This window comes from Typopeltis vanoorti, chromosome 16 (genome assembly GCF_054136105.1).
Source record: "Typopeltis vanoorti isolate ZY-2024b chromosome 16, IOZ_Tvanoo_1.0, whole genome shotgun sequence".
Lineage (NCBI taxonomy): Eukaryota > Metazoa > Arthropoda > Arachnida > Uropygi > Thelyphonidae > Typopeltis > Typopeltis vanoorti.
In genome coordinates, this window is record NC_143564.1 from 11,920,958 (window position 1) to 11,940,064 (window position 19,107).

The following is a 19,107-nucleotide window of genomic DNA, read 5'->3' on the forward strand; positions in this document are numbered from 1 at the left end:
ATTCCTTTTTTTGTTTTTTTGTTATGCTTATTGTGAGAATTCCTTCCAAAATAAATCCTGGGAATACCTCTCAGGAGAGTTATGACTCTAGATCACCCTAAGAACATGAGAGAGGAATTCTCAGAATTTTCCTAGTAATTGTTTGAAAACAATTACTAGGGAAAGAGCAGTGAACTTGTGATTTTCACTGACTAACATTAAAGCAACCATAATGATCACAAATAACAGCAAATTATATTTAATCCATATCAAAAATCTCAAAAGATATTTCTGCTTACAAAAGTGCTTAATCTACAAAAATTGTAAATTTCTCTCTCAAGTTACTGCCATGATTATTTAGCAGAGGAAAGAAGAAACATTAATGTTTGCAATACTATATCAAACAAAAATAGTCAATGCTCCAAGCTTATTCATGTGACTTCCAAGCTTCAGTTGCTATGAATGTTCTTGAAATATGTTTGTGCCATCATATTTACATCTCTTAAAGTGCATGCCAAAATATATGAAGAGAAATATCTAATTTCAATGACTAGCGCAAGCATTCACTATTCTTACTGCAGTGCCTATTTCTTGAGTACCCATAGCTAATACTTACATAATCAAAACTTAACTGCCTTAGAATTCAGTGTTTTTAGTCAATTGCATGCCCAGGTAAATTCACACACCTGTAAAAGTCATTCAGATTTCCTTCAGAAGAGTATTGTTTCTGTAATTTACATGAAATTAATTTTTTTTTTTTTTGTGTGTGTGTGTTTTATAAGTTCTTCAGGAATAGCCATACCAAAATTCAAAGCAATTAAGGAGTATTCCTCTGCTGTACACTCTGCTACGGCCACGGCGCCATTCTTGCACAGTAGTGTTCTGGCTAATAAGGAATACTTGTTGAATCACAGTAAAGAGCGTTAAGATACCAATACACAGTGCATACAATGCACTAACAAAGCATACTGCAATACTGCAAAAAAAGAAAACAGAAAAATATAGGTTAATTACTATATAAATACTATCTAATTTTTGTATGCTGGTAATTATACATAAAAATTTTCAAATGATCAGAAACTGGTGTTTGCTGTGAAAAAACATTTGAATTGAAATCTTTCACTTTCAAAACAAATTGTTTTTTTATTAATCTTACTGTCACAGCCACACAATTTGGCTCCATACATCCAATGATCTGAAAGAGCAGATGATTCTATCTGTTAAGTTTATATATATCTATATTATGTGACTCCCATTCACAAAAGGGTTATTTGTAAACCTATAGTACATTTGCACTGTGGGTGGTCTAAAGATTTCTATTTCCATTTTTATTGAAAATTCTTCAATTTTTCCACCCAAAGGGAAGCACTGCTACACAGAAGTCGTTCTGACATAAATGCTTGTTATAAAACAGTGGCAGAAAGAATGATGAGGTTGACTACCCTATCATTAACTACCACAAAATCAGGGGAGAAAAAAACTTCTGAATTTTTAGTAAAAACCCACCTTATATTTAGTCAGTACATGATTCCATTTTTTACCCATCCTTAGTGGAAAACTGGAAAGCATAACACGCAACCATGTTTTGTCTCTAACACAGAGATCAATGTTTATTGAAATGCTGCCGAGTGCTTAAAATGAGGTGGAGGAAATGGAAAGTTAAAGTAGGATGAATCTAAACAGAAAAGGAAAGCATATTCTCATGATGTTATTTGAAATTAGTTCCATTCATAAGATTTATGCTAATTTTTTTACACATCCTCTCATACAGCTTCCCAAACTGTGGGCTGTGGCCCACAGTTTGGGAAGCTGTATGAGAGGATGTGTAAATAATGAAAACAAATTTAAAATGTTTTAAGACTAAGTAGTTCTTTTTTTTAATCTTAAAAGAAACATATTTAATTTCTATTATTTCTTTTTTGTTATTTTTTTATATTTTAATGGAAAAAATCACACACTGGTGTTGGTTCACAAATTTTGCTTCCTGCGTATTTTGGCGCTTAATGAATATTAGTAAATATATACTTATTCATGTTTCATTTCAAAGGTATTGATAAGAAGCACAAAAAAGCTTACAAATGCAACATCTTGAATATAAATTGTATTGAATATAAATACAACAAATATTATAATAATATATGTCTGTATTACGATTTTTTTTTCCCGATAGGGGCTGTGAAATATTTTAATTTTTCCAAAGGGGCCCTTTACATACATAAGTTTGGGAAGCACTGCTGTAGTACTCTGGTACATCCCAGTACAGAATACTAGAAGGATCAATCTCATTCCACTTCATTTCAAGTACTGTTCATAACAATCCCCAATACTAGTATGTGATAGGTTTCCAATCTATTCATGCATTTATATACCAATAATTTTCAAATAAAAAGCCTGTGAAGCTCAGTAGAAGTGCTGTTTGCACTCATAAGCACTAAACCGCCCAAAGAGAGTGTCGTTAGTTTGATTCTAGTCGCTGACTAGAGGAACTTTTGCTAAGCCTTTTTTCGACCAGTTCTCAAGTTGGTCAATCTCTGGCAAGGGCAAGCAGGTTTTTTCTCCCAAAAACTTCGGTTTTTCACCCCATAAAATCAAGAAAAATCAACCGTAGAACCCACACTATTTCAGACATTAAATATATTGTGTTAGGAACCAGAAAATGGTGGCATTTATTGAGATGGCTCTTCACTGTGAGCCACTTAAATTAGTGATAGCCTTTGGCCAGCTATCTCTGATTAGTTACCAGTGAAGACTGAACTGCCCACACAGTCTCCAAAAAAATTGTTATGTTCCATCGAGTCGTTTTCGACTCCTAGTGATCCCACGAACATACACTCTCCATTCAGATCTGTCCTTGATCATGTCTTTCAGAATTTCCAAGCACACTCCAGTTGTTTCTTTAACTCCATTCTCCCATCTAATTCTTGGTCTTCCTCTTCTTCTGCTTCCATCAACTTTAGCAAGCATCATCATCTTCTCCAGACTGTCATTTGCTCGCATAATGTGTCCGAAGTATGACAATTTTTGCTTGATGATCATAGCTTCAAGGGAGCAATCTGGCTTTATTCTGTCTATCACTGATTTATTGGTTTGCTCCAAAAAATTAGATAGGGGTTAAATGGCCTCACCTACTCCCTATAAGAGAATAAAAGGCGTTAGCTGATCCCCCACCCCCAACCGATAAAACCTGGCTTGATAACTCCCATTTGATCTGAATCTAGATTGCTCTCTTCAAGTATGAATGCATAAATCTTATCCAGTTCAATATAATTTTTATTCAGTTTTATTTATTATTATGATTACACCCTCCATGGAGTTAGCAGATTCATCATGCAAGATTCATTCATTTGACAACAAATCTATCATGCCGAATCTTAAAATCCTTAACACTTCCTGACATTCTTTCCATGTAAAAAATGATGGAAAGAATTTACATTTACAGTCTTTCCAAGTAAAAAAAATCTACTCTTCACATCCCTCTTCACCACACAACTTCCAGGGATAGCCTCTGGCTCTTCCTCTCTTGCCTTATACTCTTTTTATAATCCCCCTTTGGATTAATCTGATAAAATCTCCTCACTAACTTAAATTGTCTCTATCGTATCACCTCATTTCTTCCTATCCACATTTCTTCAACCTCTCTCCACAGCCAGCATTCCAGAGTCCTGATATTGTCTTAGTCACTCTTCTCTGGATCCTCTCCAATGTTTCTACATCACCTTATAGATGTTACAATGAGAACTTCACTCAAATTATTTTAATTTCAACTTTGTTACAACAATACATTTGCACATTTCTAGTCTATACTATCTACTCCAGATGCCTTTACAAATTGACTTCTGATAGCTTTTTCTACCTTCAACACTGAAAGGTATCTCTTAACTACATTCCTCCACTTTACCTTAAACTATCCTTCCATAAATACTTATTTCACTTAATTTTTCCAGTAATCAAGGTAGTTTTCACAGATAGATGTGATAGGGGAACTTCAATAGCTCCCTCAGTATTAATGATGCTCATCAGCTGAGAGGATCTAGGTTTGAATCCTATTCAGGATGTGAAGAACCATTACAAAATGTAGAAGAAGCAAAGTTCTCCCTTCTCGAAGGTTGAATTTTTCCCTGCACAAAACAGGCAAAACCAGTAGGAAGAATATATGCAGTTTACAGACACACGCCACACAATACAAATAGGATTGTCCATTATAAATATGCAGATTTCTAAAAAAAGTCAAGTTACTTGGCCATGACAAGCCATGAATCAATGACTAAAGGAGTCCTCCTCTGAATGTGGTCCTGGACTATATGGAGAATTCACAACCAGAAAAATTATTCCAGACATCTGAAATATCCTTATCTTCTGTTGTATTTTTTTTTTCACTTTTATTATCTTTAATTCCTTTTACAGTACTCTTTCCTCCATTTCTAGGATTTTTCAATATCTTTCTAAACAATTCTCAACATTTCTATCTGCCAGCAGTAAACACATTAGGATTTCTTCTTTTCATACTGTTAACTGAAGTTCTTAAGCCCATTGTGAAGTCCTATATTTTCCTGTCCTTGCAATTAATTCCAATGTTTGTCTCTTCTTCGGATTTTACCAATTTGTTTCCAAACTCTTTCACCTCTACAATAATATCTGAGTATTTGATTCTACAGTTTCCTTATGAAAGATGCTCAACTTTAATTCTTTTTAAAAACGTTTGTACATATTTTTCTTCTCAATATGTATTCATTTTTTATCTTACTCAAAACTAAATTGTGATCACTTCACATACTGATCCCATGTAAGTACCATATCCTGAAGAGAAATCCAGGAGGTGCTTACCATTATTAACTTTGCTCTTTTTACAAATTTTTCCAAAGCATTTCTATAAATTAAAGATACCAAAAAATTATATACTTGGTTTAATCCTTTATCCAAGCGTAAGCAAACAAAGTTTGCGTCTGAAGTATTTTCAGGACTGAGGCAACTCGTGGAAAAGGTGGTATGATTTCACATCATTTGCCTTAGCATCCCATAATGCAAAGCACATCTCCTTGTCTTTGAGGTCTCTTCAGTTGGGCAAGTTATAGAACTTGAAAAGGAACTAGAATGGCCTTAGGTCATCTATATTTGCATAATTCCGATTCATCATAATTTGCTGCTTGTTGGATTAATTCATTTGGATGTGAGGACGATTTTGAGAAGTACTTTACTATGAGAGATTGCAGGAAAGAGTAGATATAAGGGACATTTGTGTCTCGATGAAGTTGAACATTTCTGATGTACCATGGTGCATTTAAGATCATGCGTAAGCATTTGTTTTGCAGTCTTTGCAGTTTAAGGATATTTGAGCTTGAAGTATGGCTCCAGGCAAGGGATGCATAAGTGATAACGGGACGAATCATCAACTGGTAGAGGAACAATTTGATTTTAATATCTAGATTGCTGTTCCTATTGATAAGAGGGTAAAGCTGTGCTATGACTTGGGCGATACTAAGGTTGAAGTAATGCAGAAGTCATATTTTCCTCTACCAGTTGCCAAAAGGTGTCACACCTTATTCTTAAATTACTCTGGATTAGAGAAAGGTTGTTGGAAGTTTATATTATAAATTATACTATACTATAAATTAAAGATACCAAAAAATTATATACTTGGTTTAATCCTTTATCCAAGCATAAGCAAACAAAGTTTGCACCTGAAGTATTTTCAGGACTGGGGTAACTCGTGGTAAAGGTGGTATGATTTCACATCACTTGCCTTAGTAAAAAGGTCAAAACCAGTCTGGGTAGTGACCCTTCCCATAATGCATAGCATTATACATCATTGTATGTTATATATACATTATACAGCATTATACATCGTCCGCAAGGAGATGTGTTTTGCATTATGGGATACTAAGGCAAGTGATGTGAAGTCATACCACCCTTACCACAAGTTGCTCCAATCCTGAAAATACTTCAGGTGCAAACTTTGTTTGCTTAAACTTAATAAAGGATTAAACCAAGTATATAATTTTTTAGTATCTTTAATTTATAGTATAATCAAGTGACAAAACTTCCAACAAAGCATTTCTACGTCTGGAATTAATTTCCAACTCTGTTGCACAGTCCTTAACAATAACCAGCTTTTGCTTTATTTTTTTTATGTCAGCTATCCTCCTTGATGACCTAAAAAATTATTTTTCCTACCTGAACCTTTGATACAATCCCTGGAACAAATAAGTCTCATTCTCTCTTCCTGTGCCATGATGTGACATAGATAGGGGATGGCTGGCAGATAGACACCAGAGAATAGCATATGGTAGAATGGAATCTACACAATGAGGATGATTAGTGGAGTTCCTAAAGTCTCCGTACTAGGGCTACTGTTTAATTTGTACATCAATGGTATAGGGAATGATTTAAGTGGGGATATTCAGTTGTTTGCTGACAATGCAAAGCTGGGGAGGGCAATACATGATAAAGGTCCCAGGATATAGACATCCTGGGATGATTTAAATTAACTGAGGTAAAGGATAACGGTTTTCAATTTAATGTTCCAAAATGCAAGGTTATGCACTTCAGGATGAAAAGATTACATACTCATAATTCAGTATCATTATTACGCTGATGGTACTGGATTATGGGAAACTGATCAGACTAGGGATTTGGGGATGATGATAAATAGAAAAGTTCAAAAAAAATTGCAAAAGTTGACAGAATAGCTCAAAGGATTACTTGGATAGCAAGTAGAGATAAGAATGTTATTTTCTTTCTTTATGAGGCTATGATAAGTATGCATCTTGACTACTGTGCACACCTGCATTTCTTGGAGATGAGGTGATGGTGAAGAGGATTCAGAGGCAAGCGATTAAGCTGGTGACAGGTCTATGGAATGGTCTATATGAGGAGAGACTGAAGGTATGCAAGTTGCAAAATGTAGTTCATAAGCAGAAAGGAAGGAACATGATAAAAACTTATGTTACTGAAGGGGTTCTATAAGATTAACAAAAAAAGAAATTTTTTTTATACATGAGTAAAGAGAGAACTGGGGGTTAACCCTAGAAAACTGTCAAAAGTGTGGTTAGTAAAAGTGTATAGTAAAAGTTAGTAAAGGTTAGTAAAAGTGATTTTTTGCTTGGACAGTGATGAATGACTGAAATGGATTGCTAGATGTAATTGTGAGTGCTCTGACAGTGAGCGAGTTTAAGGAGAGGTACTGTGAATAATGGTCAGTGTGGGTCTCTCGCAACGAGTCTTCTGACTCCATGGAGATACCTATAATAGCTGTCTACTTTCAAATCTGCTTATATCACTTTACACGAAGGTGTTTACCATTAAGGAAGTTTATTTTTGTGTTTAATATTGAAATATTAATATTAATTTAATATTAAATAAATATTTAATATTAATACTATAGCTACCATTCGCTTCTCTGATCACCGTCTCAACACAATGGCTTATAGTTATGCAGCAATGTTGCATTGTTGATATATTTCTGTAATTCATCTATTCTGCTTATTTTGCACTGACACTTCTTGTACTGATTGTGCCTATGCTTAATTCTGTTGACTTGAGTATACAGGAATATCAAAGAGAAAGGAAAGTATGTGGAATTATAAGGCAGGTGATTATAATAGTCTTAGATATCAACTTGGGGCAGTTCCATGGAGGGAGGAATTGGAAGAGTGAGATATCATTAGGAAGGAATATTTATTAGCAGCAATAGTAAGGTGTATACCATGAGTGAAGAAGCAGACACAATTTGGTGTAAAGTGGATGACAGACAATATCAAACAGGAACTACAGGTGAAAAAGAGGTTATGAAAGAGATATAAGGTGAGGGGGATGGAGAGCAAATCCATGAAGAATATAAGACTCGAGACAGAAGAGTAACTAGTATGGTAAGGAAGGCAAAACTGGAAAATATGAGAAGATATTGGCCCTGAGATCCAAAGAAAATCCTAAGAAACTTTTTAGCTGCAACCAGTAAGAGGAGAAATGATTGTGGAAGAATGGCATTGTTAAATAAAAATAGAAATAGAGTGACTGATGCAGAGGACATAGTGGAGTTGTTCAATTAACACATTTTATTGGGTTATTTCATCCTGGAGAAGTAGGTTTTAATACTAGAGGAATAAGGTAGGTTTGAGGTTTAGAAGTGCAAGAAGTGTTTCAAATTCTGAGTACTCTGGATGCCAATAATGCAGTGGGACTGGATGGAATTTTGCAACAGGTTTTGAGAGACAGTACTAAAGAACTAACAGCTCTATTGACCTGGATTTTCAATGAAAGTATGGCTAAGGGAAAGGTACCCAAGCAGTGGAAGGAGGGTAAGATAGTGCCATTGCATAAAGGTGGTAGCAGACTGGAAATGTACAAATTACATTTCCAGTCTGATATAAGGGACCATATACAGCATTAGGCAGACAATGTTAATGTTGTCTGTGAAAGTCAACATGGATTTGTTAAGGGGTGCTCTGGCTTTAGTAATATGATTGCCTTTTATAATAAAATGACAAGAGTGGTTGAAGAAGGAAAGGCATATTCTGCCATTTTTTTTTGATTTTATAAAGGCATTTAACAGGGTACTATATGATAAGCTGATATTCAAGTTGCAGCACATGGGTTTAGATGTCAGGTTAGTGAACTGATTCAGGATTGGCTATCCGATATGTATCAGAGTTGCATATGGGGAGGGACAATATCAAGGAGGCAGAAGGCTACAAGTGGAGTCCCACTGGGACTTGGATTGTTTAACCTTTATATCAAAAACATAGTCAGTGGATTGCATGGGGATATTCAGTTGTTTTCAGATGATGTGAAGCTAGGAAGGGTTATTAGTAATAGTACAGATGTGGTGGCCCAGGTGGGCAAATGAATGGGGATTTCAGTTTAATGCAGCAAAATGTAAAGTTCATTTTAAAAATTTTATGGAATTTACAACCGTGTTAAAAAACTTTTTTTATTATCCCGACGTTTCGATCTTCACATCAAGATTATCATCTGGAGCATACATAAGTATACAGAACAAGCTGAGTTACATCATTAACTGTAAGCTAGAAAAACAATGATTTGATCACATGTTATTCTACTGATGTGACCTCTGGTGAAAAAAATAAAAAATAAAATAAAATAAAATAAAATAAAAATTAATTTTTACATCAAGCTAAATTCTATTTTTACAATGACAGGGATAAACATTCTTTTAGATGGTTTTCTTTCAGAAACAATTGGCGTCCTATTTTTAGTATTACAATTCTTATTTTTGATTTACAATACTGGATTTTCTACAGTCCTGTTTATAGTTGTTCTTGGTGAGGAAGGTCGAATATATATACCTTCCAAATGTTTGGGATTTTTAAACCATCATTGTTGTTCTGATTGGGGTGGTTGCTGATAATCTCACAGGCTTCCTTGAATTTCCGTTCCTACCATGTTCTAGTGTGATGTAGACAGCTAGTGGTTTTCCAGTCAATTCTGTGAAAGGTATTCAGGGCATGATCAGAAAGGCCAGCTTCACCATAATTATTATATTTAATGTGCCATTTATGTTCTTTTTGTCTAGTAGGAATAGTGCATCCTGTTTCTCCTATATATGGTATGTTGCAAGTACAATGGATCCGGTATACTCCAGGGTGAGCTAGTGGAGGGAGTGGGTCTTTGGATGAATTGAGTAAGTTTTTTAATTTTGCAGGAGGTTTAAAGGTGGCTTTGAGGTTGTACTTTTGTAGTACTCTGTTTATTTTGTCTGATATTCCTTTAATGTAGGGAATGGTTATAGTTTTACTGTTTTTTATTGTGGTTTTGTAGAGAATTTCGTTTATAGTATTTTGGCTGTACCCGTTTTTTTGTAGGTTATTACTGATCATTTTAAACTCGTCTTTCAGTGCCTGTTCACTGGAACAAATCGTCTGAGCTCTGTTTTTTAGCGTGTTGATGACACCTAGTTTTTGTGTTGGGCGGTGGTATGAGTTTATGTGTATATATTGTCCTGTATGTGTCGACTTTCGGTAAACAGTGAAGGAAAGATTGCCCGAGGGAAGACATATGACAAGTGTATCTAGAAATGGAAGTGTGTTGTGTTTTTCAATTTCAATTCAACTTCAAAATTTTACAAAATGTAAAGTCTTGAAGTCTGGGATACATTGATGGGATGCAGCATACTCTGTTGAAAGAGCTATACTGGAGGAAGTAGGGGGGAGACAAGAGATCTGGTGGTGGTGATTGATAGATACCTGAAATTTAGGAAACATATTGCAAAGGTGGTGAAGGTAACCCAGAGGATTTCTGCAATAGTGAGAAGGACACTGACCTGCAGAGATAAAAAGTTGTCATTCCATTGTATAAGATCAGATCACACTTGGACTATTGTTCTCAAATTTTGTTCCCAGGATTTGAAGGGGATAAATTAACTGTGGAAAGGGTACAGAGGTGGATAACAAAGATGGTTTCAGGACTATACAATGTTGGTTATGAGGATCGGCTGAGGGAATGTGGACTACAGAGTTTGTAGATAGAAGAAGGAAGGCGATACGATTAAGACTTTTAAACTGTTGAGAGGTAGTTACAGGATTGACAGGGTTCTGGAACAGGGGAAAGGAATGAGGAGAAGGTGTCATCCCTGGAAGTTATAAAAGGAAGCTATGAGCAATAGGGTAAGGAGTACTTTCTTTGCATGCAGGGTGGTTGAACCATGGAATGCATTTCCTGATAGACTGGTGAAAGCACGAACAATCAATGAGTGGTATGATACTGTGTTTTCTAGGATGGGCCTCCCACGAAGAGTCTTTTGACTCCATGGAGGCCTGAATAATAATAATTATAATACTAAGAATTAACATCGCCACGAGTGATTTCAATGTTCAAGTTGGAAAAGGTAGAAGTGGAGATATAGTTAGTGAATATAGACTGGGAACAAGAAATGAGAGAGGAGACCATCTTATTCAATTCTGCCAAGAAGAGGAACTAATAATCACAAACACATGGTTTAAGCTACCACTCTAAAGGCTAATAATAATACAAATATAGTCAGAAACCAAATTGATTACTTGCTAATTAACCAATGATTTCAAAGTCCCATAAAGAATACAAAAACCTGCCAAGATCTGAATCAAGAAATAGCAATTATCAAGAATGATGATGCCATGAGGGCTGATTAATCATGGGACAAATTAAAATTTGTCTTCATAGAGAAATATGCCAATACTTTGTGTCTTGATAGAGCAGTAAAAACGAAAGATTTGATAACTGACGGAATTCTTTCTTTCATGGATAAATGCAGATCATATAAATATCATAGTCCAATAAAATATAAAGAGATTCAGAAAATTATTAAAGACAAGATCAAATAAGCAAAAGAAATCTGGATGAATGAAAATGTAAAGAAATATTATTTCTACAGGAAAAGCATGACAGTTTTAACCTACACAAAAAGCTGAAAGAGACCTCAGGCATATTTAAGAAAAAACAACTATGTATCCTTCGAAACAAAAAAAGGAAGAAATATGTAGAAGAACTCTTTACTGACAACAGACAAAACAAAGAAAATATTTATTAGTAGATGGAAGGTCCATGCATTCTAAGATCAGAGGTAGAATATGAACTGAACTCAGCTAAAAATGGTAAAGCCTTAAGCCCTGATAGAATACCAGCAGAAGTTATTAGAAGGTGACAGCATTACTTTATTAGTAAAGCTGTTTAATAAGATCTATGATACAGGCATAATCTCTCAAGACTGGTTACAGTTGACCTTCATCATGCTACCTAAAAAAGCAAATACCAAAACTTGTAATGACAATAGAATGATCAGTCTAATGAGTCATGTTCTCAAAATGTTTCTGAAAATAATTCAAAACAGAAAATGTGATGACACTATCAGTGATACCGAATTCAGCTTTAGAAGTGGTTTGAGAACTTTTTTCTGTTCTCAAATCTTATTTTGAAAATGCAGTGACCCAAACAATATTCATTTGCTTCATTGACTTCAAGAAAGCATTTGAGTAAGTCCAACATGCTAAAATGATTGAATTATTAAAAATAATTGAATTAGATGTTAAAAACATCAGGATCATTGAAAACTTATATTGGAACCAATAGGCATCTGGTTCAAGTTGATGACATTATTACAGACTCCATTAACATCAAACGAGGAGTAAGGCAAGCATGTGCTGTCATCTCTCCTTTTTAACATATACTCAGAAGCCATATTTCAAAAAATCTTAAAAGGAAGAGAGGAAAGGATTAATGTAAATGGTGAAATCATCAATAACATTAGATATGCTGATAACACAGATCTCCTGGCCGACAATATTCGAGGATCTTCAAAATCTCCTCGAACTAATGAATGAAGAGAGTGTAAAAATGGTATTAAGGATAAATATTGCCATAACTAAATTCATGGTCATAAGCAAGAAACCAATTCTTAATTCAGCACAGGGAAATGGAAAAACAAAAAGAAAGAGTGACAAAATTTAAATATCTTGGATGCTGGTTAAATTAAGAATGCAATTCAGAAATGGAAATAAAAGTTAGAATTGAAATGGCAAGAAAAAATTTTCTCTTGATGAAATCAACACTGTGTAACTGTTTAAAATTTAGAACTTTTATACGTGAACTTTTAGATACCATAAAAAGAAGAAAAACTGCATATCTTGGTTACCAAATATAAGATACTTCAATGGATGATAAAAGGAAACAACTGGAAGAAGAGGACAAAGAAAACAAAGAAAATCTTGGCTGGCAGACAGACAGTGGACTGGCATGAGCTTTGAGGGACTGTTCAGAGTGGCCAAGGATTGCTCAAAATTTGTCAAGGTGGTCACCGACCTCTGACAAAAGATGGCACTAAGGAAGATGAAGATTTCCTGCAAATGCACTGCCACCATAGAATAGCTGTTATCACAAGTTGCTGCCCTACTCTATTAGACACCCTGAAAAATCCTGATGTTTAAGTATTTGCATTTAGTAAGAATGCAGATACTTGAACCTCAGGAGTTTTGTTTGTAACATAGCTGCTACTTTTCCCAATTCTTTCAGTCTTTTTGACAAATTCTGGTAAAAGATATTGCTGTTTCAATTCAGGGAAGATCTTTAATGTTGTTTAAAACAGCCAGATTCAATGTGTAATACATTGTATTGATATAAGATCATGTCCATCTCTCTTTCATTTTGCCATCAATCCATTATTTTTTTAGCATATTATCTGCTCCATCTCTCCCAATGCCTGATAACCAATTACTAGTTCTTCCATGATAAGAAACTCCTATATATCAAAATATCCTTCAACTGTTACATTTTGCACAGAAATTAAGGTAATAAATGCATCTTTCAATTTCCAATTTTTTATCTTTATCTATGTGTCTGATATAATGGACAAGTTCCTCCTCATTTGAAATACCTGTAGAAGCATCCAGAAGGATTCACTCTATTGCAGTCTTCAGTTTCCTTAACTAATTCTTGTTAAATAACATCAGCAATAACTGACATGCCATTTTGGTACTGCCTAAATTTATTTAATAAGTTAATTCTTTCGTGCTATCTCTTGGATGGAAAAAATCTGTTTGTCACTCATCTGTGATGAGCAGATTTCTGGAGCTCTCTCTCTCCACACACACACACACAGTTATAAATGCAAACATCTAATTTGTTAGAGAAAATATTTTAATTCCATACCATAGAACTCTCCAGTCCAATAATAGTGAGCTCTATAATGTGTAAGCTAAATCCAACACTAACTGGCAGCCATTAATTACATCTGCCCATACTGCTTGTCAATTTAAATCTTCCCGAAAGATTTATGCATCATGTTCATTTAACATTGCTCTTTAAAGTTTAGCATCATCAGCAAACAACTGAATATTTCCTATATCATTGATATATATAAATTAAAGAACAGAGAACCAAGTACTGTGCCCGGTGGTACACCACTGGTCATTTGCCTTCTCCTGGACCCAACTCCTCCAATAAACCACTCTTTCATATTTGTCCAACCCTCTAAACCAAATCACCAGATTCATATCCATCTGTATTTGCTCCAATTTATGCAATACAGTTCTATATGGAATCTTGTAAAATGCTTTTTGCATAGTCTAGCAATATAACACTGAGAAGCCATTTCCCTTAGCTAACTCCACTGGCACTTGAATATAAAAAGTAAGCAAATTACTAAGGCAAGAGGTATATTTCACAAACCCATGGTTGTCCCTTACAGAGTATCATATTCCTATCGACCCAGTCCTTTTACCAATTTCTCCAATACTTTAATTACCACTTCTGAGATGGTGATTGACCAATAATTTTCTACTTCTGTCTTTATACAATGGGACTCTTTTGCCCTCTTTCCACTCTACTGGCACCTTTCCACTACTGAGGCTTAAATTAAACAACTTGGTCAGAGGAGCTCATAATTTCCTTGCACATTCTTGTAATACACAGGCCAATATGCCATATAATCCCATGGCTGTATTCATATTGAGATTCTGAAATATTTTAAGCACCTACATTGTACCAGCCAAAATAAACTTCTCTTTCAACTCAATTCTCTGCATCCTTAATATTAGCACCAGGAAAACACAATTTTGTCACATTCCCCTCAAGAACTCTTCTTATCAATGAATAATCATACAAAATCCGATCCTTATTCTCATGCTTTCACTCTTTTGTGCTCTGGTTTCTCTCCCCTTTCTTTTGCTTCTAGGTCATATTATCCACCAGGCATTTTTCCACCCACTCAATCTCACATTGTGTTCTGTGAAGAACTCCAAGTAAGTGCACTATCTTTTCCATTACTTTCTGGTCATTCTCTTCATTTTTCACTATGTCATTTGTACAGTCACTCATACCACTAGTAACACCAACTACACCAATCGCATTTCATCTTTCAACACACTGCTATCATTCTTCTAACTCTCTTCCAGTGGTGTAGCTATGGGGGGGTGCGCAAGGCATGAGCGGCAATTTTTGGGGGGGTTCATGTGAGACAATTTTATTCATTGACGATTCTTTTATGTTAAATTAGTAATTTTTATTACTTAATAATTAGTTTTTAACAACTATGCTTACAAATAAAACAAACAAAATATAAATATAACAAAACTGTTACATTTCCCTATCATACTATAATTCAAATTCTTAAAAATAAAGCAATAAAACGCATGGAAAGGCAATTGCTTTATTGGTTATTGCTTATACCATGGAGGCTGTGTCTCAGCAGCAGGCACTGCACAGTCAGTACACATTTGTGAAAACGTTTTTTTTTTTTTCTAATTTTGCATATAACTAAGACTATCGACAGGGTTTTAGGATCCCGGTAATAATATTTCTGCGGTTCCCTATTATATTAGGGATTTTGCTTAACCCTTTTGATGCGTGTATAAAATTAACAAGCATGATTTTGTTTTTACCCTAAAAAATGCTAAAATGCTTGATTCATCATTAGTTTTTTTTTAATCTGTTACACATTTATATCATTTGGGTTGTTATCAAAACTGTTAAAAACATATTTATTCTATTCTTTATCTATGATTAGTCTAGAGCAGGGGTGGGCAACCCTTGGCATGCATGCCAAACGTGGCACGCCGACGACTTTTTTCCAGCATGCAACCCAGGGCTCACCTTAAAAAATAATTAAATAAAAAAATAAATAAATACATTTCAAACATCTTCACTGACTTGTATATTTTAACTTAATATAATATGATTTTATTAAGTACAACGATACCAAATAAAAATGCAATAAAGAACAAATCCTACTGTTTTAGTAATAATAAGTAATAAGAAAATAAGAAACAAAGATCCCATTTACAAGCCATCTATCTCCGCGATATACTGATGTACAAGTTTCATCCAGTTCAGTTGTTGCATCATTTGTCAGGCAGCCAGACGTGCCGTGACTCCTTTACCATCATTTGATATATCTTTTCATGTTTCGTAAAGAACATATCCATTTTCTAAAGTGTGTGTATATGTAGATTTGGATTATGTTAAATCGAAAGACATTGAAATATGGATTGGTTGTATTTATTGTCAATTAATATGTTTAACTTATTAGATATCTTCTTCTTCTTCTTCCTCCTAATGGAATTTAGGCCATGTGGCCTGTTCCGGTCTCATGCCATCTCTTTCTTGGTCTTCCGATTCTTCTTTTTCCACTTATTTTGTATCTGTATAATATTTTTGGTAGTCTGCTATTGTCCATTCAATTTAAATGTTCTAGCCATTTTTGTTTATATTTATACTGTCTTATGTAGTAATTAATTGGTTTTATTTTCAAGGATTGTAAGATTTCTTCATTTGTTTTGTGGTCCCACTTGGTATATCCAGCTGTTTTTCTGAGGAACTTCATTTCTGCTGTTTGAATTCGTTTTTCATCTTTCCTTTTCATGGTCCATGTTTTGCTTCCATATAGTAGAGATGGTTTTGACAAGACATTATATAGTCTGATTCTAGTGTGTTTTTGTACCAAGGATGGCTTAAATATATTATTTATTATGCCATTTACTTTGACAAAGTTTGATATTTTAGTGTCTATGTCTTTTTCTTCTTCGTATGATAGATCACATCCCAAGTATCTGAAAGTGTTTACTTGTTCTAGTATTTTATTATCTATCACTATTTTACTTCTTATTGGGTTTTCTCCTTTGAATGCCATTATTTTTGTTTTTTCTTTGGATATTGTCATATTATATTGCTTTGAGATATCATTTAATGATTTTAATGATCTTTGTAAGTCATCTTCTGATGTAGCTAATACTATTTGATCATCTGCAAATAGCAGTGTATCTATCTTCATTTGCGAGGTCATTTGTATACCAAATGGGTTATGCAGTTTCCAGATTGTTAATATTTCATTTATATATATATATTGAAAAGCAGAGGTGAGAGGGTACATCCTTGTCGTACTCCTCTTGATATATCTTTCCATTCTGAGGTGTGTTCTAATTTAACTGCTATTTTATTTTCTGTATATATTTCTTGAATAGATTGTAAAAGTTGGTTTGGTATGTTTAAATCGGTTAATATTTTAAACAATTTTTGTCTACTAATTTTGTCAAAGGCTTTTTTCATAATCAATAAAGGCCACGTGTGTTTCTTTTTGAAATTCTCTTCTCTTTTCTATTAATAATTTTAAAGTAAAAATTGGATCTATGCAGGATCGGCCTTTTCGGAAACCGTTTTGTTCTTCTAGTAAGTTGTTTTCTACAATGCTGCTTAGTTTCTCTTTTAATATTCCTGCATATATTTTATATCCTGTATTCAGCAGGCTAATTCCCCTATAAATATTGCAATTGTCTTTATTTCCTTTTTTATAGATTGGGATAACCAGTGCTTTTTTCCAAGAGTTAGGGGTTTTTTCAGACATCCAAACCATATTAAAAAATTTCCTAAGTCTTTCATTAAATTTTTCACCTGCTTTTTTGTATAGTTCTATATTTATATTATCTTCTCCTGGCATTTTCCTATTTTTCATCTTCTTTATTATATTTTTCAGTTCTAACATTGTGATATTTTCTATTAGGTCATTCTTTTTCTTATAAAATTTTAATTCATTGTTCTCATCTGTCCAGAGATTTTGGAAATAGGTCACCCATTTTTCTAAATCTATTGTTTGTATTTTTATCTTTTCTTTTATTTCTTTATTCGTGTATTTTATTACTTTATAGGTTTTGGGTTGTGGCTTAAATAAATCCTTCTCTAGTTCTGTTACGAAATTGTTCCATCTTTCTCTGTTTTTTCCTTACTTCTCGTTTTGCAATTGCACTATTTCTTTTATACTCTATTTCTGCTTCTATTGTTTTGGAATTTAGCCATTTCTGGTAACCGTCCTTTTTTGGTTTTTATTATATTTTCTATTTCTTTGTTCCAGTCTCGTAGTCCTCTTTTTCTAATCCATTTGTGCTTTATTCCTAAGGTTTCTGTTGCTGCTTTTGTGAGAATTTGTTTCAAATTTTCTCATTCATCTTCTATGTCACTTGATTCATGTGTGGTTTGTGTTTTTAAGTTTGTGCATTTTTGATATTGTAGTCTAACTTGAGGATCCTGTAATGAAGAAATTTTGTAGCTTGGCTGGTAAGAATTTTCAATTCTATGTGTTTTTAGCCACTTTGGTTTAAAACGAATTTTTGCTGATACCATATAATGATCAGAGTTTAATTCAAAGCCTCGATATGCTCTTAAATCTAAAATTAACTCTGCTAATTTAAAATTTGTGATAACGTAGTCAATTACTGATTTGTATCCTCTGGCTGACCAAGTATATTTATGTATTTCCTTGTGTTTAAACATTGAATTCATTATTCTCATATTATTATAAATGACAAAATCGCACAATCTGCGACCATTTTGATTACATGTATCTTCGCCAAATTTACCTATGTTTGTTTTGTATTTTTTGTTTCCTATTCTGGCATTTAAGTCTCCTGCTAGCAGTAAATAGTCAGTTGTGTTTGTTTTATCTATGGCATTCTGTAATTCTATAAAATATATTACTGTCTTCTTCTTTTCTCTCTTCTGGTGCATATGCTCCAATTATTGTTATGTGGCCTCTTAATGTCTTGAGTCTAATTTCTATTAGTCTTTCATTCAAATAGTTGTAATATACAATATTGTTCTTTAGGGATTTATGTACCATAATCATTATACCTGCTTTTGCTCTTTCTTCTTTTTTTACCTCACTGCAGATTTGTATATAGTTGTTTGTTTCTTTTGTACCTTTTTGTTTTTTCTTTGTTTCTGTTACTATACATATCTTTATGTTAGCTTGGTTTAGTTGTTTATCAAGTTCTTCTTCTTTGTGTGCAATGCTTCTCACATTCCATGTTGCAATCTTCATTATGTGTTCCTTTTTCCAATTTCGTTTACCGTTTCCTGGGTTGTGGTCTTTTCCCTGACAGTCCGTCCAGCTTATCTTTGCATGAAACTTGAAAGTATTTTGAATTTCCCCAGGGCAGGTTACTAACCTGTCACTGGGTAAGTCCAGTGGTAGGGCTGCTACCTAACGCCTTTGGACAGGCAGATCTAACAGCATTTACTCTGTTAGGGTGTTAAGGTTATACCGCCCATACTTGGTCGCCAGTGCCCGGTTTGTACTTTTAGAACAGGATGGACCACGGGAAGGTGAGGTTGACATTTGAGTGGGAGAGGCTATGTATTGCGCTTCACCACCCC

At 34.2% G+C, this 19,107-nt stretch overlaps 1 protein-coding gene across 11 annotated transcripts in view; it reads right to left on the reverse strand.

The window, feature by feature from the left end:
- The window catches only part of GABPI (zinc finger DHHC-type palmitoyltransferase GABPI), a 281,497-nt gene that overhangs the window by 8,736 nt on the left and 253,654 nt on the right, over positions 1 to 19,107 (reverse strand). For 8 of the 11 annotated variants that reach the window (XM_090406033.1, XM_090406028.1, XM_090406027.1 and 5 more), the window contains one exon: positions 223 to 955. The exons of 1 other annotated variant lie outside the window; for it this stretch is intronic. In XM_090406033.1, the coding sequence (XP_090262159.1) occupies positions 766 to 955 (190 nt within the window). In that variant the 3' untranslated portion in view covers positions 223 to 765. Of the gene's footprint in view, positions 1 to 222; positions 956 to 8,886; positions 9,000 to 15,298; positions 15,556 to 19,107 lie in introns of those variants that run through there. 2 more of the 11 variants (XM_090406035.1, XM_090406037.1) reach the window with 2 other exon arrangements.